Source organism: Cyprinus carpio, chromosome B16 (assembly GCF_018340385.1).
Source record: "Cyprinus carpio isolate SPL01 chromosome B16, ASM1834038v1, whole genome shotgun sequence".
Lineage (NCBI taxonomy): Eukaryota > Metazoa > Chordata > Actinopteri > Cypriniformes > Cyprinidae > Cyprinus > Cyprinus carpio.
This window is the reverse complement of record NC_056612.1, coordinates 6,900,452-6,927,695: the sequence shown is the minus strand read 5'-3', so window position 1 is coordinate 6,927,695 and position 27,244 is coordinate 6,900,452. Positions and strand designations below refer to the sequence as shown.

At 34.9% G+C, this 27,244-nt stretch overlaps 1 protein-coding gene and 1 pseudogene across 1 annotated transcript in view; both read left to right on the top strand.

Annotated features, from left to right (window-relative positions):
* Nucleotides 1-583: 583 nt before the first annotated feature.
* LOC109107323 lies at nucleotides 584-12,653 on the top strand (annotated as a pseudogene).
* Nucleotides 12,654-16,287: 3,634 nt separating this feature from the next.
* The window catches only part of LOC109084150 (E3 ubiquitin-protein ligase TRIM71-like), a 36,733-nt gene continuing 25,776 nt past the window's right edge, over nucleotides 16,288-27,244 (top strand). Inside the window, exon 1 of the mRNA XM_042740490.1 lies at nucleotides 16,288-17,813. Within this exon, the coding sequence (XP_042596424.1) occupies nucleotides 17,106-17,813 (708 nt within the window). The 5' untranslated portion in view covers nucleotides 16,288-17,105. The remainder of the gene's footprint in view (nucleotides 17,814-27,244) is intronic.

Here is a 27,244-nt window from a genome sequence, read left to right as displayed (position 1 = left end):
ATAGGCTATGAAACAAAAACAACAAACAAAATAAATAACTATGATTATGTCATTATTATGTATATTGTTGCATTAACATTATAAAGACCTTCGTTTATGTTTTAGCCAGTGGCACATCAAAAAAATAAATAAATATATATATATTTTTTTTTAAAAATCCACTAGGCTATACATGTATTTTTTAAGCTAGCCTAATTAAATCAATAAAGCGTCACAAATTATTGCAGTCTTCTTTTATTCCCTTTTGAATAGCTCAAACATATATTGGAGTTTATCGTTTTTTTCTACTACTTACACCCAAAATTTTTACTTGTCATACAATTTCTGAAACCTGAACCTCAAACACCAGAAACACACACCAAATCTGCAAAACCATACACTAATTCTAATGCTAATAACACACAAAATCTAACAGGAATTAATATTATGGCAAAGGTGTTTTGCAAAAGTTTGCTTTTGAGAAACAAACAAAAAAAACAAACAAAAAAGAGGCAAAGTTTGAAAAAAAAAACTGTAATATAATCCCAAAATAACCTATAGATGGCGCCAGTACTGACAGATCGCGCTCTTCAAGATGGGCAAATGATTACTTCTGTCTGATTCAAGTGCCGCCAGCTGCGCTTGTTTTCCAGAGATAGGCAGTTGTTTACTCTTGCCTGGATGATAAGGCCTGAATGGAGTACATGAGTTCAGGTTGAGTTTTAACCACAGCGAACATGTAAGATTGCAAAATCACAGGTAAATATTTTTAGTGTTTTGGAGATTAGTGTCTCATGCTGACATAAATGGTGTGTGTGGCTGATTAAGCCTGGGACTGTTGTTTATATTTTAAGAGCGCCTAGAGTTTGTGTTTGTCCTTGTTTACAGTGTTGTTGAGTGTATTGAGTGCTGATTAAATCTAATGTCTATAAAATTTAATGGGTATTATTTTGTTTGGGGTGGAAATGTTTCTCGTCGTGTCTGTTCTTCTCGCTTAATTTGTGTCACAATAAGAGGAGTATGATTACACTCTCAACAGTATGTAGGTCAAGAACACCTGACCTGAGTTAATAACAGTCTCTGCTCAAGTCCAGTCAGTATTTTATTCTCTATATCCTGATCTTATATTTGCATGAATCGAATTATCTGCACACAGACAGTGCTGGTTATATGGGGTGTGTACCTGGCCATTAAGAAATAAAAAGTTAGATCAAATAAAATAAAATAAAAGTCAGTCCATGGATACATGATGAAGAAGATACAATTGATCTCACGGAGTATGAAATTCTGTGTATTCCTCAAAACTCTGTTCGTAAAAAGGTGGCTAACATTACTTTTAAGAATTTAGAATAAAGCAGTTTATATTTGTTTAGAATCACGATTAATCACATCCAAAATAAATCCATTTGTTTACATAATATATGAGTGTGTACTGTGTGTATTTATTATGTGTATATAAATACAAAAACATGCATGTATGTATTTAAGAAAAATGTTATGCTTATATATTAAATAGATTTATATAAAATATAATCCTATAAATGTACATACATGCGATTTTTTTTATAATATTTTAAATAAATAAATGTACATATATATACATAATAAATAAACACAGTAAACACATAGATTATGTAAACAAAAACTTTTATTTTGGATGTGATTAATCGCAATTAATCGTTCAACAGCACTAATTATAATCTTTTTTCTTTTTTTTTACAATATTACTTTTTTATAACTGTATTTTAGATGAAAATTTAAAAACATTTATTTAAAAATATATAATTATGCATACACTATCCTCTGATTTTTGACGGTTGGAGAGACTGAAGTGTGTCATGCTTTTTCATTTCTCCTGTTCCTTGATTTCTCTTATCAGAAGGAACTAAAGGGATGTATGTGTCCACCTTCCAGCGGTATGTTAGGTATGTTTTATTAATCAAATGAAAAACTGTGAATGGGAAAACACACATTTTAGTCCTTCCAGACAGTAAAAAACATTTTGTTGAATTATGCTGTACACTTTAAGCATCTAACCAATATGGTCCTCATTCTTACAGGCTTGGTGGTAGATGTGCTTCTGCTCGTATGGTTCAGAGGAGGAATCTCTCAGGAGCGGATGCCGTTAATGCTCTCCGGCCATTTTACTTTGCAGTGCACCCTGATTTCTTCGGCCAGCATCCAAGAGAAAGAGTAAAAATAATTAAATTATTATAATATTTATAAACCTTAAATAGAATTTTTATTATATACATAAACTACATAATGAAAATTATATATGATGTATGTTAATATATTCCACAGCTTATTTTTATATATTGTATTGTATTGTATGATATTTTCCACAGCTCTGTGCAGAGCAGGTGTGAGTGTTTTATATTGTTTGGTTTTGTTTTGTTTTCTCTGTTGTAGGAAGTGAATGAAAACTCCCTCAAAAGGCTGAATGGTTATCTGGAATATCTTCAGAAGCCCGGGGCAAGGTACCCCAAACCTGCAAACCTCACGTTTTATGTCAGGGACACAAAAGAAAGAGCGGACTCCAGTGATAGTCTGCTAGCCTCAGGTAACACCAGTTCACCACTGATTCACACTTTTAAATAATAATAATAATAATAATAATAATAACATAAAATAATTAAGTAAACATGCAAACAAACAAATCTGACTCATGCTCTATATTCCAAGTCATCTAAAGTCATACCATATCTCTTATAATAGTTGTATTTTTTTTTTTTTTTTTTGACAGTATTAATCAAAATTATTGTTCAAAAGTTTGGGGTCTGTACGATTTTTAAAAATATTTTTAAACAAATTAATGTTTTTATTTTGCAAGCATTACATTTGTTAAAAGTGAGAAAATGTTTGATGTTACAAAAGATTTCTATTTTAACTAAATTATTATTCCATAAAGTTTCATTAGGTTTTATCTGATCATTCTCACATTTGATAAGAAGTTTTTGATCCACAATGTTTACTCTTATGATATATATCTCAACGTTTATATTATATATATAGTTATATGATATATTCAAATGTATATATACTATGTATGTATATGTATATATATATATATATATATATATATCTATATATACACACCACACACACACACACACACACAGTTGTGCTCATATATTTACATGCCCCTTGCAGAATATGCAAAATGCTAATATTTTCAACAAAATAAGAGGGATTATGAAAAATGCATGTTATTGTTAAATGCTTTCCTGAATAAGCTATTTCACATAACAGATATCTCTATATTCTCCACAAGACAAAATAATAACTGAATTTATAAAAATGTCCCCGTTCAAAAGTTTACATACTCATGAATCTTACTAATCTTTGTTGTTTCCTGGATGATCCACGATGTTTTTCGGTGTTGTGATTAGGGCTGGGCAATATAGGTAAAAAATTGAGCAACGATATAATGTTTCATATCTTTCAGTATCGATAATTATTGACATTTTTTATAACCTTTTTAAAACAAAGAGCAATAGAATTTTTTTTTTTTTAAATTTAACCACTGTATTTTTTAATTAACCCAATTAATTGAGATAAACAACATTTTTTGTTTGTTTTAACAATCAAACGCAAAATAAAAATTAAACATATCTAATTTCTAATGTTTTATATGCAGATTAAATAGGTTTTAAGGAAACTTGTCTTGTCTCCCGAGGGCGCAATGACTAAAATAATGCAGCATATTTAAAATGTCAAGGTAAGGAAGTAACCCTATAAAAACGTGCATTACTTCTAAATTAACTCATAAAAATCAAATATAATTTTGTAAATTGCATAAACAATTATGAACAAAACAGCATCATTTATTTATGTATTTATTAATTGATTGATCCGAAGAGCCGAAGATTCATTCAGATTGATTTTATTTAAATATGTGTGAGAGTGAAAAGGAAAAAACCTCCACAAATTCGTGCCGTGTTTTCTAAAAGTTTAAACTGTTTTAACTTTGCATGGCTTTCTAAACCTCTCTTGTGTGAGATGTGAGTGCAGCTGTCTGTCAGTCTAAAAAATGCGCTGTGTGAATGGCTTGGTTTCGGTTTTAACCTAATCAAGATCTTCTCCGCATTGAGCTTCTATATTTCTCTAATATTTTGAATGAATAACGCAGCAGCGGCGCGTCTCGTGGGCTAGACTAACAAAACGTTAAAATGCAACAACATCACTTACATCATCACCGCATCTCGCGCGCCATTGATGACGCTCCCTGACGCACACCTAACATTCAAATGCAAACATTTATTTTAAATTCGACTAATATTCATTCTTTATTCACAATCCCCTCATCACAGGCAAGCACAGCACTCAATTCAGCATGTGTTTGTGTGTGCTGTCTGCGTCACTCATAGCACGTGCCTATATCGTGCCCTATATCAAACATTTTTATATCGTTATCAAAGAAGGTGTACGGTCAATAAATATCGAGACCACTTTATCACCCAGGCCTCGTTGTGATAGTTGTTCATGAGTCCCTTGTGTGTCCTGAGCCATTCAACTGCCTGCTGTACTTATACACATACACAGCTATTACAAAAGTTGGAAACATTTACTGATGCTTAAGAAGGCAACACAATGCATTAAAAACCAGAGGGTGAAACTTTTGAACAGGATATTGAACAGATCACCACAGAGACCTGAGGAAAAACTGTGATTAAAGTCCAAAACCTGACTTGAAATAACCTAACAAATCAGTCGGGTCTAAAGCAATTCCAAAAACGACAAATTAAGTTCACACAATCTCACTAATTTGTGCACGCTTATTCTTAAACAGCCCTTAATTTCGATCATGGATAAAAACGATCCAGCATGGTAAACAGCATATATATGTATAATATACTGTATATGTGCTGTTTAATGCATTCGAGACAGTTTTTCTCAGTGCATGACTGACATATCACAGGTATATTTTTCATATGTAAATGTTAGAAAGTCATGCAAACGTATCCATTTTGCTGTCAGGAGTGGGCTGCTGCCCGCATGCGCGCTAAACCGACGGAGCACAATCAAATAGGAGCGCAATAATTCTGAGTAAAATATACATTTTGCTAAAATATTTTTTGTTGGACATTAAATGTGTCTTTTGTAGAATTTTAAACCTACATATAAGTGTATTTTTATGATAACAGTAACTGTAAAGGGACTATTGTAATAAGTAAATCAAATATAAGCTAACGCAGTCCTAATTACTAAGCTTTAATGAGTTAATGTGTTTCTTATAGCAGTTAAAATAGTCATCTTCTTTATTATTTCTTTTCATTGTTAATTCAGTGATTTTAACATTTAATTGTTATTTTAATACTTCAAAGAACACTTTTAGATTGTAATGTTCTAATGTTCTGCTATCTGTTCTGTTTTGTTTTTTTGTTTGTTTTTTTACTTTAAAGAGTAATCTCTCATTTGTTTTTCTACATTTCCCAGGATTCCGTTCAGTGACTTTCACCCTGCAGTCTAAGGATGTTCTGAGCACAGTGTTGGATGTTCTGAGATCCTGTAGTCTCTCGGTTGAACATATGCAAGACGTGCTCAAGGCTGAGACTGGGAAGAGCTCAACACAACAGCCTGGAACAGCTTTCTATCGGCCCATTAAATGGGACAAGACTTATTACACTTTCACAGGATTCAGGGACCCAGAGCAGGAGTTAGAACAAGCCAGGAGAGTGGAGCCCACACTCAGGTATTGAGAGAGACCTTTTTTGGACACCAATCCCTATATTGTATTTATTTATTTATTTTTCTTTCATCAGGTAAGTTTGCCTATACACTCTTAGCACTACCACGTCTCATATACATGCTTTTTGCACTTAAATTAAGAAGACAGAAGGCGAAAGGATGATATGATTGGAAATGTTTTAGGCCAGATTCAAACTGATGTAACACATATGAACACCATAGCTTAGTGTTAGACCACCTAACTGCTAGATGAGGTCTCTGCACAAAAGTTTGGTTAATATTCAACTTAAAATTTTGTAGGACTGTTGAGACACCGGTGTGTGTATCACAGCGGCCTGAAAGAGCCCAGCTGGCACTTTTAGTGTCACATCAGAAACCTTGCTTGTGTTTCTGCGATTAGCCTTGTCCTTCTCCACAGAACGCCATGTTCTCAAGCCATTCTTTGTATTTACTATGATTAATAACTCCACGATGAATTTTTGTGCCGTTTAGTACAAGGGGTAATGCGTACATTGTACCACAGATGAGCCCGTGCTCAACAGAAACCCTTCAGTGAGCCTCATAGCCTGAGATTTAAGCTTTGGAAATACTGAGGCTGTGGAAATTCAATGAAAACCTTGGTACACATTCAACCCATTTAAAGTTTACTGTATCATGTTTGATTATTATCAACATGGTCAAACCTTTGCTGAAAAAATTGTTGTGCACAATCTTTTACATATAGAAGCCCATTTCCGCCACTGAATAAAAAATAAAACAAGGTAATTGCGACTTATCTCACAATTCTGTGACTTTTTTTCTCAGAATTATGAGTTCATATCTTGCAATTCTGACTTTATAACACGTAATTGTGAGTTATAAAGTCAGAATTGCAAGATATAAACTTGCAGTTGCGAGTTAAAGTCAGAATTGTGAGATATAAACATGCAATTGCGAGCTATAAAGTCAAAATTGCGAGTTATAAAGTCAGAATTGCAAGATATAAACTCGCAATTCTGCCTTTCTTTTTTCTCACAATTGCAAGTTATAAAATCAGAAAAATTGCGAGTTTACTGTATACCCTGTTTTATTTTTTATTTAGTGGCGGAAATGGGCTTCCATAATTACATGCCTTCGTTTGACTGATTTGAAAGTTTATACTTTTTTAGCAAGTAAAATAATATTTTTTAGTATAATTTTTAAACTCCTTTCAAGTTACTGCATCATGTGTCTTTTTGTTTCAAAATGAAAAAAACAAATCGGATTACTATGGAGTAGCATTTCAAGATGAACACTTACTCAACTGAAGCAACTTGGGTTTACTTGCAATATTTTTTAGTCAACATGTAAGTATTAAAAATGATGCATCAGGCTTTTGGAGAACACTACAGAGCTTTGAACACAAAACTTAGCTCATTAGCAAATTATACACATTTAATGTAATTAGTCTGTTATACTATTTCTTTGATTTACATTACATGCTATGAGAATTTCATCTTAGTTTTTGGTCATATAAATATCGGCAACTGCACCAAATTGCATATTTTTGCTCAGTTTTGTGAATTGAGTGTTTTTTTATTATTATTTATATATATATATATATATATATATATATATATATATATATATATATATATATATATATATATAGATTCAAGAAAGGGTGAATAAACTGTTCCATTTTTTTTTTTTTTTTTTTTAGTGATTTGCTTTGTTTATTTCATATGCTAAACTTTACAGGGTTAAACCTGAGCTTGATTATTGTTTGCTGTAGTTTTGTGTGGCGTGTTGATATTGGAATTGGCTAAACCTTAACCCGACTACTGTGTACTCCCTGACTTATTTGAGTGGAAGAACTTTGCGCTTTATAACATCGTTAGAAAGGGTTTTGGAAACCTAATATAGAAGACAATACTATATGTAATATATGAACAAAGGTATATTATATCAGGGGTATTTCATTGGCACTATTCTTTAATGAATATAGATAATGCTTATAATGTATCATTTAATGTTTCATTTAATTTAACTTCTTGTCAGATCATAAACATTGTTTTGCGTTTTTGCTTGTCTTTATATTCAGTTTATGGCTGAGAAACAATGAGCCAGAAGCCACCAAGAAACAGAATGCCAGTGTTCCACGCCGCGAGGAACTGAAAAGGCTGAAAAGAGAGCTGATTCAGAAACTTGGTTTGTTGGATATCAGGTCAGCTCTAACTCAGACTATATGCTCTTATAGTCTGCTAAATCTTACTTTTGGCATTAATTAACCTTCAAATGACATTTTGATTGTATTTGGTTGTGTTGTTAGTTTGTTTTGTGAAATGATACATTTTTCCATTTTTTATTAAAAATATTCTCAAATTAAACTTCCAACTGTTCTCAGAACATTAATTGAAATTGAAAAAATTAGTGAAGCTACATATATTACAAATGGTACACATGTATCAAATGGGTTAAAAATTGGATTAAAGGTTACTTAATAGATTTTCTTTGACTTTAAATTTATTATAGAAAGGATTTAACACTATTATTATGGAAAGAAATGTAAAAAGTCTGTGCAGAGGACAAGTAAAAATGGCCCAAGGCCAAGCCTCTGTGATATTTCAAATTGGGATAATGTTTTATTAAATTCTGTTCAGCAAGGACACATTAAACTGATAAAATGTGACAGTTTATAATGTTACAGAAAAAATCTATTTCAAATGCATGCTGATCTTTTCAACTTTTTTATTCATCAGAGAATCCTGGAAAAACAAATTTGTGTCACGGTTTTCACAAAAGTATTAAGCAGTACAACTGCTTTCAACATTGAAGATAAAAGATGTTACTTGAGCATTAGATCACGATATTAGAATGATTTATGAATCATGTGACACAGAAGACTATAGTAATGATGCTGAAAATCCAGCTTTTACATCACAGGTAGAAATTACATATTAAAATTATTAAAACAGAAAATTTTACAGTATTTTGGACCAAATGCAGCCTTGGCGACCATAAGAGACTTCAAAAACATAAAAAAAAAAAAATGGCCAACCCCATACTTTTAAACTTCTTTCTGCATGTGTAAAACTATTGGACAGAGTTTTGAGTTCTTCCATCCTGTTGTCAGTATGTTCACTTTGATCATGTGGTTCTCTGTCCTGTAGGTGGCAGCGCAGATGGGGTTTTTCACACAAATGCAGTCAGCTGCAGAGTCTGGGCCGTCTCTTCACACAAAGCCCTGAGGCTCTGCACATCCTGAGAGGTAACCATGGAAATGAGATTCATGAGATGGAATTAGATGGCCCAAGTGTTCAGTTTGCACAAATATTTGCTTAATTTTGTTTCCTTTCCAAAACATAGGACACACAATAGTTTTTACTGACCAGTCAGGGATGAATGCCTCAGGGCATGTTATGTTAGGAACAATGGATGTCCACCATCAATGGACAAAGGTACAGCTCATCTAATAAACCAGTCTTATGGTTTTCTTAGCTTGAAAAAAAAATCCTAAACATTTTTGCTGACTAAGATGCATGTGTTTGTGTCTGTTCATGTGTATGCTCAGCTCTTTGAAAGATTGCTGAGTTACCGAAGCCTGTTCCAGCATTCAGACTGGCTGAAAGAGCGCATCAGTCACCTGTTGGGAGGGATTCAGGTGATCCACATCGAGCGGATGGGTCCAGCTCTGCCTCTGGAGGAACACTACAGCACCCTCAACACTTTTCACAAGAGACTGTTGCCTCAGCGCCTCTCTCTGCACCCCCGCAGCATGCAAGGCCTCACAATGAGCCTGGAAAAGTAAATACTCAAATGCTTCAATTCCAGCCATTTGTTTGTGCGTATTTTCGGTGTTTACGACCTTCAACTATGTGTGGCATGGTCCTCAGAAATTGAGTCTCAGTATGTAAGTATGTAAGGCAAGCTTACTTATCTGCAGATTTAAAGATACCATGACATCAAGTCACAAAATAAATAAATTCTTGTTTTGTATTGTTGGATCAGGAATTTTTTTTTTCCTCCTCCTCTGAACCAGCTTTTCTTTTCTTATAACATAATTAAAGAAGAGAAAAAAAAAATATTTAATTGGGCAATAATGTCCAATCAAATTGTTATGGATAAAATCTAACTAACATAACTGTAACATTATGTGACCAAAAAGCCTGTTCTCCATTGATGCCACTTCAAAAAAAAATCTAAATGGCAGTTTGTTTATTTGTTTGTTTGTTTGTTTGCTTTAATTTAGCTATTTTCTTTTGATGCCATCAGCAAATCGAAATACAAAATAACTGTAATGTTTGCTTACAACAAACAAACCGTACTGTCCATTGTTGTGGACACTAATATAGTATCATTGTAGTTATCTTGATGTGAACAGCAAGTGAAGTTACAATAAATTATGCCCTGTAACTTTAAATGGATTGCTGTGGAAAATGTAAAGAATAGTATTCCACTAAAAGGACAAGATAAACATAAAAATGAAACCGAAGAGAGACCATACTGGTCTGTTAACAACAGATTGTATGTGAATGGTTTAGTGTTATTCCTGTGGTTCCCTGTGTTCCATTCATTTCTGACTGATATATCCTCACTGTTCACTTAGAAGTCTTTGTGCTGCTTAATGTCCCGTCAATCATTGTTTTTCTATTCTGTTCTGTTGCCATAGTGACCGCTCCACCCCCTGCCTGCATGAGATGGGCCACTTCATCATCCCCACAATGTGTGACACCCTCCAGCTGCAGAACTTCCTCCAGAGCCAGGCCCAGGAGGCCCGGAGACGCATGCAACACAGAGACAAGTGAGCGCTTGACCTATCATTGCACATTAACATGACATCAGAAGTGTCCATTTATCTTTTATGTTGTCTTATTGTGCATGATTCATCAGTATACAAGGTAACACTTTATTTTAAGGTGTCCTTGTTACATGAGTTACATGTAATTACTATTATAATAAAAATAAATTATGCATAATTACATGCAAGTAACCCTAAGTCAAACCCTAACCATATAGTAAGTACATTTAGTGTAACAAAGACACCTTAAAATAAAGTGTAATGTGTATATTATTATAAAGACCAATTATGTTTATTTTCATATTATGTTACACTTAAAGAAAAAAAAAAGCATAATACAGAAATTAAATGTTGCAACAGGGTTTATATATATATATATATATATATATATATATATATATATATATATATATATATATATATATATATATTGAGATTTACACTACTGTTCATTTTGGGATCAATATGATTTATTTTTTATTATATTTTTTATTTATTTAAGAAATAATAATTTTATTAAGTGACAGTTTTCCATTTCAAACAAATGCTGTTCTTTTGAACTTTCTGTTAATCACATATTAAGCAGTACAACTTTGATATTTATAAGAAATCTTTCTTGAGCACCACATCAGCATATCAGAATGATTTCTGAAGAATTATGTGACACTGAAAAACTGGAGTAATGACTGCTTAAAATTCAGCTTTGTCATCACAGTAATAAATGACATTTTAAAAGATATCAACCTAGATATCAAAACAGCTATTTTAAATTAGAATACTGTTGCACAATATTACTTTGTAACATATTTTTAATCAAATAAATGCAGCCTTGGTTAAAATCTTCATCCATAATGATAAGAATGAAGAAAATCTCAGTGCTATACTGAAAATCATGTACTCTATATTTCATATTTTTAACACTTTAAAATCTAAACATTGTTAAAACAATAATTTTACCTAATAAGAAAAACTGTCTCTTCTATAGAGAATGTGTCTTAAATGTTTTGTCAAGTGTCTCTGGCTGCTATTAATTTTTCTGTAATATAGTGACTGTTTATTCTCTTCTGTACAGGTTGGAGGCGGAGGAAGAAGACCTCATTTCGAGTTGCCTGCAGGATTTGTCTCTGCGCAGTCTGTCTAAAGAGCAGTGTGTCGAGCAGTCAGATGATCCCCTGCTGCAGGCGTCTGATGGAGGAGAGATCCCCGCAGATGCAGGGCCTTCATCTCTACATCTCTCACTTCTATTCAGTCATGCAGGATGGGGATCTGTGTATTCCCTGGGACTGGAAGGGCTGAAACACACTGAACTGTGTCCAACTATTACTGTGCCTCTCAGGCTCATAGTCACAAGTTTTTGAAGATTTTGAGATTTGGCCTAGTCTATAGGCATTATGCATGCACTTTGGATCTAGCACATAGTGTTGTGCTTCTGAGGCAGTGGGCCCGAGTCGTGTGATGTATGATATAACTTAGCACAAAGTTTGTTGTTTATTTGCAAGGCCAACCATATACATTTCACATGAGCATAACACTTCAGGTTCATTTTTTTTTTTTAAGTATCATGTCTCAATCTGTTATAAAAATAGCTCTTGGAAATTCTGATAAGGCTCTTTTTTGCCTCAAAACGATCAGTTGCACCATATCAGAGATTTATTATGCAGTCATTATAATCATGTTTTGGTAGTTTGATATGCAATTCTGGGTTTTTAAAATACACATTTTTGATTGGTTCTGGCTTACAGAGTGGTGCTGCAATGACTGCTTGAGTCGTCTTTATCATTTCTGACAGGAGGCAAACACATTTAATACCTGTAAACTGCCAAAATCTAAAATGCACTGTCAAAATTCAGATGTGTTTGGACAAAAGATATATAAGTATTAAGAATTGGAAAAGTGAAGAGTGTTCTTTGAAAATCTGAAAGTGTTCTCTTACAGTGTAGTGTTTGTACATTAGCAGTCCTAAATGCTGTAATATAGTCTGTCTGTAGTGTACAGTGTATCCATGTTGTCTGCTGCTGTTGTGTTTCAAAGGTTTATACTCTGATATCTGTACATACGATAAATATCAAAACTGTGTAACCCCCAAAAAATGTAAACAATGGTTTAAATGTACCAGTCACTGTTGTGTACATTGTTACTATGTACCTGTTTGGATTACAGTGTTTACAAGAGTCCATGAATTTTCCACTCTAACAGGAATGAATGAATAAATGATAGTAATTCATTTGTGTCATATATGAATCTGTATAATACTAATGTTATGGCAACATATCATTTATAGTAGATAAATGTTATTCCAGTTTTGTAGTTTACTGGATGATCCATAGTTAGAATAACCAAGGGGACTATTTTAAAGGAATAGTTTGGGTTAATTACAATAATTATGACGTCTATGAAATGCTGTCAATTATCGCAGAATTTTGGACAAATTTTGGACTCCTTTTTTATGTGTAAGCACATGCCTAGTGTGTAGTTTTTTCTGTCTCAACAGGTTTTTATCTATTAGTGTGGCATCATAGCAAATAGTTTAGACTGTAACAAAATCTATATTATATATATATATATATATATATATGCTAATTTATTATCAATTGTTATTAATGGAATTGTTTTTATTATTATCAATGTTGACAGCTGTTTCTCTGCTTGATATTTTTGTGGATGGAATTTTTTTAATGAATAGAAAGTTGAAAAGAACAGTTTTTTATATTATTATTATTATTATTATTAAAAATTATTATTAAGTCTTTACTGTAACTGGCACTTTGATCAGTTTAATGCATCCTTTACCCTGAATAATTTCTTTCAGCCTTGCCATCACAGGGATAAAATATAATAATTATTTCCAACTGTAATAATTGTGTTTTTCATCAGATAAATGCAGACTTGGTGAGCACTAGAGACTCTTTTAAATCAACGTTTTTAAAAATCTCACTTCAAACTTTGACTGGTCGTGCAGATGTCGTCATATGCATCTCGAAGCTGAACTTGCAGGCACCCTCACATTTCTGAGCATTATCTCAGCCCTTCCAAACATTACCTGTGAGTCTGTTCATGCTCTGCCCCCCTCTACTGTCTGCTTTTAGACAGATTTACTCACGCAGGATGGAGACAGAGGCTATCAGCAAGCAGGTCACAGACCAGTCAGACATATTTGGATTTTCTGGTTTCTTCTCATTTTACTCATTATACTGTACTTCAAAAACCCTGCCTGAAGTCTAGTACTAATAAGTAGTAAGAGAGTACTAATCAGCCATTGTTTTGTGGATTTGAACAATAATTGTTTACATAGCGTAAGTAAATAAATAAAAGCAATAGCCTTAAATGGTGATTCTATGCAATTGGCCCATGTTTTGTTAATGCATCTCAAATGAAATTTAGGTTATACCATGAACTAAAAGATCTTATTTGCCCTCCTGAGCCACTGTCAGACCATGAAAAATTATATCCATTCACACAAATAAGACTGATCACACATGACCAACAACAACAACAACGAAATCTTAATTATTTCAAACTTTTGACCCTAACCTTGATCCTAAAATGTCAATGAATGTTAGACAGGGATAGGGTTTGTTTTGTAAGGTTATTGTGGTTTTGTATTTAGTGCCATTACTTTATTCTACAAATGACTGGATGAGTGGAGAAGTCACATTAATGAAATAGATAAATATATGCAATAATGTATTTTTTCTGCCAACATTCCATGTATTTTCAGCAGTGTGTATTGTATAGCAATTAAAGTGAAAGCTACCTTAAAGATGTTCACAAGCTAAGCAAGACTAATTATCAATCAGTCAGTTCAACAGTGATACCCAGTATGACAGGGCAAGAGTCTTTGTTCAGTAAGTGGATATAAATGTAATCCTGTGATTAAGACAGGCCTGCAGGAAACCCCTGCTTATAACCAACCTATCAATTGCATTGTTGAGGTTTAAGCACATAAAGTCAATCAAAAATTGACAAATCATATACAGAGAGTTTCCTTGGGCCACATCCCAGTTAACAAAAACATATTCTAAGAACGGTTTGCTAATGTTTACATAAAGTATATATATAAACATTGTTTGTGAATGTTCTCCATACAGTTTTTTAACATTTCAAAATGTTTTTAAAAAGTTCTGATGTTCCCTGATAGCTGGGAACACACTAATGGGAGTTTAATAAAATCATTCATTAGATGTCGATTATGAGTGACAGTTAAAAGGACTAGCTACTTCCTGGGCTTGAGAAAGAATCAGCGCTTCATTACACAGATACGTTACAGATCACACGTACGCACAACCCTTGTCCACATTGCCTGTGGTCATTTCCACCATGTGACATGACCCTTCCTTGCTTTGCTTGGTTTCGCCGAGCTTCTGCCCTCACCCAACCCCCTTTCTGGCTCTTTCCTCATGTAGATCAATGGAATGTCCTTGGGATGGCCAGAGCTCTGCAGCCGAGTGTGGGCAGCCTCCACTACCCCTAATCCTAGTCATAATAATGGGGTCAAAGGGTCCCTCCCAAAGCCCTGTCTTTCAGCTTGGCATCCCACTGCTTTATTGGGTAGCCTGCATCTGGAGCCTAAGCCCCACCATGAAGCTCCCTCCCTTGTCACAAGAGCCACCCCAGCACCCCATCCTAAGTGCCCATAAACGTGCACAAAAGCCAGTCCTACATGTGGTAGCTATCTATTACAGGAGGGGCCCTCAGGAGGGGTAGTATTGATTACAAAAAGGTTGAGATTGATTTCATAGGTTCAGGTGTGGAGGGAAATTAGCATGTACTGTTGAAAGATGATGGCTGGGAGAATTAATGGGAAATAATGGGATACAAAGGGACCTTCATGTCCTAGAACATGTTTACCAACCTTTTTGTATTGCGTACACCCACGGCCCCATCAATAATGCTCAATCACCGCTTCACTGACACCAAACCAGATTAGTGTTCCTTTTAAAGAACCTTATGCTGCTCAGTATCATCTAGAGTTTTCAGTCTGAAGTATACTTTTCCTCAAAACGGAGCTGGACAGTCATAGGATTAATCAAGATACTTTATTTAAATTGAATGGCAGCCCTAGTATTGAATTGTAATGCCTGCTGGAAGTCTAATCAATTAATAAACACGCAAAAACAAAAACAGAATAATAATAAATAAAAAATACAAAATAATTTAAATATTGAAATATAAAATATATTTGACTATGCCTTTAGATTATTAATCTTAATGATTAATATTTAATTAAGATATTAATTTATTTATACCAAGAATCAAACCGTTAAAGGATATTTTGGTAAGAAAGAATTTTTTTTTTTTTTTTTTAAGCCAAGGAGCAAGACATATGGGATGAGAATAGAATATGGGATGACAAACATGATATTATAATATGAAATGAAATAGTTCCTTTCTCCTGCAGCAGTATCTTTATGAACCCTAGTCTGGGAAACGATGTAATGTAATGTTTAATTGTTATTTGTTAATTACAATGATTATTTTATTTTTTTTTGTTTTTTTTGTTTTTAGGCAATATGGTACAAGATTATTATTTTTAAATCAATGTGATAAATGAGTTAGGTATAAAAGTAATCAAAAGTAGTCTGATTATATTACCTAAATTGTGTACGTAATGTAATGGATTACGTTACTAACTACAACTTTTGTGATGTAATTTGGAATCAGTAACAGACTACAATTGGTAAGCAATCTACCCAGCAGTGTGTGTGTATATATATATATATATATATATATATATATGATATATATATATATATATATATATATATATATATATATATATATGATGAATATGTACTGAATGTCCTGCCCAACCCCGCCCCCTCGTCACATAAGCCCCGCCCTTCTAGAGTGTTCTCTGGCGGAAGTGCGCTCTAGGCTTTTTTAGTATGGACGCGTTCGCTTGATGGTCACGCGCTGTAGAATTGTAGTCCGCGCGAGCGTCATGCCAGTGAAAATGAATGCGGATTGAAGAGGCGCGCGGAGAGCGTTTGTTTTGCGCTGTAAACGGGAGACGAATATGGGCAGCTGAAACTCGGGAACGAGTGGAAACGAAAGGTTGAATGGTTACTTTATACCCCTCGCCGAAGTGTTACTGTAACCGGACTGAGGGAAGTTAAAGGGGCTTTTCAGCCTCACCACAGTAACAAGCTCTTGAGGGGAGCTGCGCTGCGTGCTAACGAGCTACATGGGACATACTTTGAATTATTTAATTGCGGCTCGCGCAAGCGCGTATCGAGTATAGCAGCGCGCAGATGGTAGACTAAAGCGCGTTCATGGAAAACGGACATATTTGCGTTTGGGAAGGTAAAAACTGACACCGTATCGAGCGCGTTTGGCCCCTCTCGTCATGCGACGGTGGGGGAGGATCGGAGCAGGGACCTCACAGCGGATTTCATGTTTCGCAACAATGTTAATGCCCCATAGCGAGGGATTATAAGGCCTCAAAATGACAATTGGTTTCCAAACGCGCGCTCGAGAAGTTGCGTAAAGAGTTTGTTCAGCGAATATCTATCGATAATAACCAAAGCAGAGCGCCCAATCCAATCTAAACTCAGTAAACGGGAATGTATATATCAAGTATCGTTGATTGCAGCATGCCAAGTCTATGATCTGCATCATTTGCTCGAATTGATCAGGGAACCATTTCGGAAGCTTGTGTGTATCTTAACGCGTCTTTATGTGTGAAGTTATTTTGTGGTCCTCTGCGCAAATGGCGTCTTTCCCAGACTCCGACCTGCAAACATGTCCGCTGTGCAAGGAGCTGTGCGGCTGCTCTGCTCCGATCTCCTCCAATTCATCTACCTCCTCCTCGTCCTCCCAGACCTCCAACTCCTCATCTACCTCATCCACCAGGAGGCTGCACGTCTTGCCCTGTTTGCACGCCTTTTGCAGGCAATGCCTGGAGGGCCACAGGAGCCCAGGTGACCCTCTGAAGCTCAGATGCCCCACATGCGACCAAAAAGTATCTCTGTCGGAATCAGGCGTGGACGCGCTGCCTTCCTCCAACTTTCTCTTCAGCAACCTGCTGGATGTGGTGGTCTCTGCTGAGGAACAGGGCAAGAACGGTCGGCCTTCATCGGTGGTCCATCACGGTGGTCTTCTGAGACCCCATCACCTCTCAGACCCTCAGTGCAGCTCTTGTGATGAGGGCAACCCCGCTACCTCCCACTGCCTGGACTGCCAGGAGTACCTGTGCGATAACTGCGTCAGGGCCCACCAGAGAGTCCGACTCACCAAAGACCACTTCATCGAGAGTTTACACCTGGCCAACCGCACCAACAACTCCAACACCCCGATCAGCATCTCCCAGTCCTTCCACAACAGCTTCTCCATGCTGAATGTTTTCCAGGAGAGGATGGACTTCTGCCAGCAGCATGATGACGCGGTGAGTTTGGGTTCATTTGTTTAGTGCATGTTTCAATTATTTTGTTACAGTCTAGTGGTTAAAGCTGAGCTGGCTGCTGAAAGGTTGTAGGTTCACACTTTCACTGCAACTGTAGTAAGTGTATGTACATTACTCTGGATAAAAGCATCTGCTAAATACTAGCCTCGTTTACAGTCAGACCTATATAAAAAAAAAAGTCGTCACAGATGCACAATTCATGTTTTAGGGGACCATATGTAATCATTTAGGAATGGACGAATGGAAAACCCATATTGGTCGACCACTACTCTGGGCGGATATGTCGTCTTCAATTTCTATATTGGGTACTAGTCTGGTTTGGGGTGCTATAATGTATTTTAGAGATCTGCTAATGTGGTTGTTGTTTTTACCGCAGATAAATTTAATTTAATTATAGTTTTTAAATATCAGAATTTCTGATTTTTTTTAGCCTGTAATAAATAATCATTTGGTGTATATAAAAATATTATGTTATAAACAAGTTACTTAAAATGATTAGTTTATTCTTTGTTTTATCTTTTTTTTATGCTATTATATTTTTTTCTCCTCTAAATGATCTCAAATTTATGAGTAGGGCTTAGGGTCTTGAACATAAAATGTTTTGTATAATTTGAAATGAATAGATGCATCAGAATTGACTTATAATTAACTTTATGCACTTTATACAAGTCTTAAGTATTGATAATCATGAGTACTGAAGTTTACAGTTGTGAATATAGCTGCAAACACTGATCATCTCTATGCACTGGTTCATATCTGTTTTTGATAAGGGCTTGTCATTTCAAGAATTCCTGACCGTTAATCTGTTTGAGGGTTTTAAATAACAGGCCTTTTTCCTGTTATTTTCCTGTTGGAAGTTAGTCTCTCAGACTTTGATCTCTTTATGCTTTCGAGGAATCAGCACTTTATGTATGTATGTATTTATTTATTTTTTTACTAGTGTTATGGATTCCAATGCAATATGCAGGGCAGCTGCATATAGCTTCAGGCGGCCATATATTTTCTAGATTGATGTGAAATCTCTCACTGCTGTTTCAGAAGGTTTTTTTTATTTTATTATTATTTTATTTTAAAAAAAATTATCAGGGACACGATGTTCTCTGTTTGAGCAATGTTGTTGCCCAGTGCTGCATGAATGTCACAGACCTATAGTATAAACAATCTCATTGTGTTTTTACCTGTGGCCTTTGCACTGTGTTTCATGCAGCCTGATTGTTGAGCTAGTTGAGTCCTAGTGCTGTACTTATTGGAAGTATGTAGTAATTTAAAATGGCTTTTTCACAGATTTAATTTAGCTCATATTAATAAAGGCATTTTCAATAAAGGTAGGCTATATAGGCTCTATATTCACATGTATGTAGAGTTTTAATACCAATTTATCCATCAGTAATTTTAACAAAACATGCCATTATTATTATTAAATATGCAATGTTTTTTCATTGAAAATATTGCATCTAGTTTTTTTTTTTCAGATTTGTCTGCAAAATAAACCTATATAAATTCCTTACTTGCACAGTTTGTCCATGTGTAGGGAGTTTTTAATAGTACATTGGGCATGTTGATTTCTGAATGCAGAACGTGTCGTCATGCTGGTGGTATCAGCTGTGCGCTGTGAGGGCTCATCCTGCATACCTCACATATAGTCCACAATGCACTGCACTGGAGCAGCCAGAAACACACCACACCATCTTTCAGCCTCCATACTGGCATGCACACAGAAGGACTCCGGTTTCACCGAGCCCTCATGTTTTTTGGCACTACTGTCGTTAACAGCATAGCTTATATGTGTTCCACTGACATTATGAACAAATTAACCTGTGATTTAATGCCTAAATGGTGACTAATAAGAGGACAATTCATTGTTATATTAGTAGCCTTCTGAGCATAAAGTGAGCTCAGTGAATAAGGCCATAATTTCCAGAAGTATATTCTCCTAGGACAAATTATTGGACTGTAAATTTTTGATTTAAGCTATAAATTTGTGTCATGTTGTTGGCTTCATAGATGCGTAGGTTCTGTGTTTTATGGAAGAGAAATAAAGAGAAGTGTGTGTGTGGTGGATAAATATGAAATGATTTCTACAGAGAGTGGAGTTGAACCTCAGTAGGGGGGAAACAGGAAGCTTTTGCTTGGAGGCTGTGTCTGTGGAATGCTATGACATCAGTTCCCAGAAGCCACCTGGGAGACCAGTGGGATTCTCAATCATTGTCTACATCTCTTTCTGGTTGGGTTGGTTTGGCTGGAGTGAACTGATCTGGCCATTAGATGCTTTTTACATTCCTTTTTTTCTGTGCATGTGTTTAAGGTAAAGAAATCCTTCTGGTCAAAGGTCAACAGTAGTAACATCCAGCCCCAATTGATTGAGTTTGCATTGAACAGCGCTTTCAGCCTTCATGGCATCTGCTCTTTTGCTTAAACCCATTTAAACAATGAAATAGAAAATCTTTTTTTTTTTTTTGGATTGTAAGGCTGCAGATGTTAAATGTTTTGTGCTCATAAGCCTGAACACACTAAAACCTAACCTATAATCCTCATGTTCTCCTCTTTAATTAATGGAAGGACTAATGGTGTCCATCTCTTTGTTTGAAAGTAATTGCCTTTGCATTATTCATGCACTGTCCACATCGACTCCTTTTGTTGCATAAAGGACTGGTCTATTAGGCTGCATTTACACTGCAAGCCTAATGCCCAGATGCAATGGTCATATCTTTTCTTTTTTGTCTCATCTGTTTACATTCATTTAAGACGCAAATGACTCTGAATGAATCAATAAGGTCTCATCTGGAAAAACTGTCAGCATTTTTATTCATCTCAGATTAAAAATGGACAAAAGAAAATTAAAATTTTTCAGTTTTTTAAATTTGTATTTCATTCTGATAATTTTTTATTAAAATTGTGAACGTATAATTTTTTTATTTAATTTTTATTTTTTTACTTACCACTCAATCTGGTTACTAAATGAAGCAACCAACTAGCTAAAACCTAAATATCGAAAATAACCCAGATTATCAAAATCACTGTTTGGGTTTAAATATATAGTCATTATTAAATCTAACTCTGTAATATCCAAATATAGCTCACTCTGAAGTAAGTGTTTAAAGGTAAACACGTTAAATTTCTTAGAAATTAAATGTCTCCTATGGCTTCAGTCACATGTTGGATGTGAAGCATCACACCCTGGCCATCTCAGAGGTATTGTTTAAGATGGCCTTCTACAAACTGTTAAATTTCTGATATATATTATATGTATATGTGTATATATATATATATATATATATATATATATATATATATATATATATATATATATATATATATATATATATATATATATATATATATATATATATATATAGGCAAAAGTTGACTTCAAGAATGAAGTTGCATCAGTGACTTTGAAAAGGTGATGTCAGTATGTGCAAATACTTGTCCCAAATAGTTTTTTTAATGGAATACTATGCCAGTGGCAAAAAAAGACTTTGTAATCATAGTTGGGTGTCACCGATAGATGCAGAGTAAGATGCAAGCTTTTTCATGGTAATTGTTTTGACTTCCCTCATTCAAATTTTGTGGTGCCAGGGCAGAAATTTAGACATGATGAATGGTGGACTGGAATTTCGTTCGGCATTAGGGCTGGGTTTTGACATAAATTTCATGATTTGATTAGATTCTCATTTACAAGCTTGCGATTTTATTACCGATTCGATTCAATATCGATTATTTTGGATGTATATCAGGTACAGTACATGCCAAATTTTCTCAAGGAAAAAAAAACTCTACTAATGCTGTAAAATATACATGAGAGTCAGTTGGTACAACATTACTATAATATTTATTCAAACATAAATTAAACATGGTGGTGTCCCATACTTGGAATTTGTCCTCTGCATTTAACCCATCCAAGTGTACACAGCAGTGAGTAGTGAACAAACTCACACACACCAATGTGTGCCATGTAAGCCAATGCTGCGGCACCTGGGGAGAAGTTGGGGGATTGGTGCCTTGCTCAAGGGTCTCACCTCAGTCGTGGTATTGAAGGTGGAGAGAGCGCTGGATATTCACTCCCCCCCACACTGACAATCCCTATCGGACCTGAGACTTGAACCCATGTCCTTTGGGTTACAAGTCACAAGTTACAAATCTGACTGTTTTCTGAGGTAAATTTGACGTTACGTGACATATTTTTAAGAAGCCATTTGCACAGCTGAACATGAGACAGGATACGGATTTTAAAGTTGTACTATCTTTTAACTTCCCTTCAGATGTTCAGCCATGTTTATTTTGTGCTGAAACCGGTATTAATATAGAGGAGATGATCAATTCATGTGCGCCTTGCGCTGCTGCGTCTGTTTGAACTACAGCGATCTGTCACTCCACATTAAACCATGCCAAAACATAAAGCATTTATTTTTTAAATACTCCAATACAATGGACAGAATTTAAAATCTGAGATTTGTTTCATATTAAAAGTACCAAAGCACAATGATTATTGCTATTTATTGGATGGGAAGTACCCTTCAATGTTCCGTCCATTAACTGAAAACAGGCTAGAGTAGACTCGATTCTTGGGATTAGGCAAGGGCCAGTATGAGATTTTGACGGTTTCACGGTATCATGGTATTGTTGTTACAGCTCTGAAATGTGTTATTTTTAAATGACTGGGTTAAAAAAATGTTGTTGTTTTTCACGCTGGACAATAAACAGAATATTAGAAACCGTTATATAGAATTAGTTTATTTTATTTTTTTATTTTTAGGAAACAAATCAAAAAAAAAATTAAGACTGGCATCTTTATTTAACCTAAATATGTAATTACAGTTATTTAATTTTAGTTATATAATTCATATACATATCATTTCATATCATTTAGTTATATAACAATAATCATACACATAATTTGATTTGATAATAACCCAATTTGAAGCAAAAACAGAATGTTCTGACAATCTTTGTGAAATTATACCATGTAAACTTTTCAGAAGACAGTCAGCTCCCCTCAGAAACACATTCATATAAACCCCCAAATCAGTACTGAGGATTTTCTTCCAATAGTTTGTGCATCATGAACAGTGAGTGATCAGTATTTTTCTCTGTGCGTCCGTCTTCAGCGTCTCTGGCCTGTGTTAACAGGTGTTAACAGACTTCATATTTTCACATAAATGACATTTTGGAAAATGATGGCATTGCAACGCAGTTTGTGCAAGTCCAGAACAGAAAGTTGCAATAAGGCAAAAAAACGTCCGGTTGGCGATCGCGTAAAGGCCAAAGTATATTTTGGCCGTCTGCGCACCATCGGCATTACGTTATTTTCATCATCAAGAGGGCTCGCGGACAGCCGCACACCCCGCCGTACTGCGCATATGAGCTCATCCTCATCCGGCTCTGGGCAAGTCGGAAAGGAACGCTGATTGTGAAGTGTACCTGGGCGTTAAGTTCAGCCATCCTACACACACGTGACTGACCGCTCGCTCGCACCAATAGGAGGAGTAGGGGTCAGTGTTACTCTCTACACTGCACTCAGCCTGAGGGAGTCCCACTCTTTCAGTCTTTGAGGTGACATGGAAAACGGCGCATACCGCAGGAACAGTATAATGGAAAATATTAGTGGTTTTGAAACCGTAAAATGTTCAAATTGCGGTATACCTTGAAACCGGTAATCTGCCCATGCCTACTTGGAATTTAGGAATCGATATCATTCCGTAAAAATGAGAATCGATTAATATTGAGATATCAATTTTTTTTTACCCAGCCCTATTTGCCATGGCTTTCAAACTAACTTAAAATCATTGGATATTCAGAATAGTACTTAGTTTGTGACATTTTTTTTCTGCCTGCTCTTGGGTAGTAGTGAATCATGGGAAAGCATAATATCTAAAAGTTTGTTGTCGTCTTTTGCTTAAGGCTGTGGGTTAGGGGTCATCCCAAACTGCCAGAATGGATTCTATGTGGGATTAGTTGGGTCAATGAAGTACCATAGAGACCAACCCCTACCCCTCTCTCTCTTGTGAACTATCCATCATTTTTGTGACACAAATGCAAATTCCTTTCTCTTTTAGTTTAGTTCCCAACACTGAGTTGCTGGAGCCAAGGATGGAGGGATTCGTTGGCCGGACATCATCCATGTTTCCATATTATGTGATCATCCTGTCTTTTGACCCATGCTAAGAGCTGATCCATGATCAAAATATTGAAATCAAAAGTCAGATTTTTGTGTAAAACTAAATTGTCTGTTGTGCTGAGCAACACACACGTTACGCAAACAAAATTATATTCAGTAACTGCAAATCAATATTTGCAAATTCCCAACATGTTTTTTTTTTTAATGTAAGAGATTTAATTAATTATGGGGGCTTGTCAATCAGAACTAACAGGTTTCAACCATCCTTTCTTTTGCTATATGTAATACACTACCATTCAAACGTCTGGGGAGAGTAATTTACTTATTTTTTCCAGAAAAACTAAATTAACACAAATTAAAGCAAGTATGATCAGATCTTATATATAAATAAATAAATGCTGTTCTTTTAAATGTATTTATCAAAGAATCTTTAATAAAAATGTTAAGCAGCACAATTGTCAACATGGATCATTATAAACACTGAAGACTCTGAAAGGCTGCTAAAATTACTATTTGATAAATTACTTTTTAAAATACAAAACTAAAAAAGACTTTTTCATAAGACTTTTTTTTTTTTTTTAAAAAACATTAACAAATAATTCTTTCACATATTTTGAACAGTAGTGTATGTCATAGCCTTTTTAACATGCTTTCATTTATTTTTGATGCATTTCAAATGTTTTATATGCATAACCCAGAGGAAAAAAGTCTGTATATATTCATATGTTCCTCATATGAAAAACAATTATTAAAAGTTATGACAAGGAACGGGAAAACTGATCAAATTTTAATTATGACCAAAATCCAATGATTTTCATAAAGGCCCAAGTAAAACATCAATGTTTTATTGATCTAATTCAACATTTTTATTACTGACAGTTGTCTTGGCGTCTTGAGAACTTTTCATGGCTCATATCTGGATTTAGCAGGGGGGCTTCATGAATGCAGGCCAGAAACTGTTCAGCATGCGTTTTACAGCCCTGTCTCAGGAACTCCATTACCCTGTGCTTCTTTGTTTTTAACCATTTTCACGTGCGCTCATCTCAGTGCTTTGATATGGAATCTGGTGGTCCACACTTAAAACAAACTGAACTCTCAAGAACCAAGACGCAAGCCATATGGAGGAGAGAGTCTTTCAGGGGTTAAGAGGAGTTTGCCGAGAGGGTTTTCCTCAGATTGAGGTGACGTCCGAGAGGAATGTGAACTTGTCAGCACGTTATGCAGCAGATCCCTCGCTGATACGATGTCTAGCCATCTATGAGACTCCCTTTAAATATTTCCCCATATGTGGTTAAAAACAGACATTTCACATTTCTAATCTATACAGTTTTATAAAGAGCATTTTTAACAAAATAGGATTTTAACATGGCCTGCTATGTTCCATCCTCCCCCAAGCCCTCTTTGAAAGCGTTTTTAAAGTGTGTCTGGCCAGAGGCTCTGCCCAGAGCTGTAAAGCAGGATGCAGTGAAAGCGCAACATATGTCTGAACATTTAATGCTGTTAGAGGAAGAAAGACAGATGTAGCCAGTCAGGATGGAGAAAGGGAGTGCACTCAGTAGGACTCACAGTGGAAACTTTCAGTAATTCCGAATTTTACCAGACATCCCACGTCTCCGTCTACACTTGCTTTATTTCAAGGCTCAAGTGGCAAGATTTTATTAAGTGTTATGTAGGACACCATTTGTCACAAATGGAGGCAACAAACAGACCTTTTGGTATCATGGCCAGTCCATCCAGGGAGCCTGAGCTGATATTAACCTGCCTGTGTGCTCGCTGAGTTTAACTGCTTCATTCATGGAGATGCTGAAAATGCCATCCTGAAATAAAGTAGCGTGTGGCTTAGTTTTGGTATTGTTGTTTAATTATATTAATTACTATTTAACGTGACGCTTACCGCGGGTCTAAACCTGTAACCGTCATCACCGCACAAAAAAAAACAAAAAAACATTGGCCTGCACATCTGAATGCCTTCGGCAGAAGTCAAATGAGCCATTTTAATCTAGATTAATTCCAAGATTACAGTGAGATTAATTTAGATTAAAAAATTTATCTATGCACCTCTAATAGGCTAATAGCATTCCATTTGTATTGACTATTAGGCCTAGAGTACCTGTGTAATGTCTTGTAGCCTATATATTGAATTATTTCATTTCATTTTACTAAAGCATAAAATACAGGCGGATGACTCATGAGAAAGCCAAAAAAGCAGGACCTCAGTTTTTAATTGCACGTGCTTATTCTGCTTGACACAATTCTCTCACGTGGTCGCGCAGCCCACAATTGCGCATTTAAGCTACTATTCCATCGAAACATGGCATTTATATGTATAATATATAAATATGTAGACATATAGGCTAAATTAATATAAATATTTAAAAATCTATATATATATATATATATATATATATATATATATATATATATATATATATATATATATATATATATATATATATATATATATATATATAAATATTATTTATATTATATATTTTTACATATTTATATTAACTTAGCCTATATCTCGTGTGCGCTTTGGTCTCAGTGTGGTTCAAGGGTATAATTTAACGAATGCTATTTAATTTAACAAAGTGTCGCTGCTCACAATACCGTCATTGTTTTTTTTAACTTATAAATATTATTTATATTTATCTTATTTATAAATATTATTTATATTTATCTTATTTATAAGTAAAAAACAACCACAATACTGTGAGCAGCGACACTTTGTTAAATTAAATAGCATTCGTTAAATTATAGCCTTGAACCACACTGAGACCAAAGCGCACACGAGATATAGGCTAAATAAATATAAATATGTTAAATATATAATATAAATAATATTTATATATATATTATAGATTTTTAAATATTTATATTAATTTAGCCTATATGTCTACATATTTATATTACTCTATATGCCTTCGTTAAATAGCCTTCATTAACCACTGAGACAAAAAAGCGCACACGTAATATCTATATAAATATTAATATAGCTAAACATGTACAAATATGTAATATAAAATAGAAATCATATTAAATATAATTCATATATTATATAAGTAATAAAAAAAAAACGAATCTGGCTGACTTACTTGGGGAAAAAAAAAAAAAAAAAAGAAAAAAGAAAAAACATCTACTCCGACCCCCAAGAGAATTCGTGTAGACACAGAGATCAGAAGGTATTTGCTGGAGGAAGCCCTGGATTCTCACGCAGACCCTCTTGTCTGGTGGCGGGACAATAGTGTCCGATTCCCTCTGCTTTCCAAAGTAGGCCGAAAATATATGACCATTT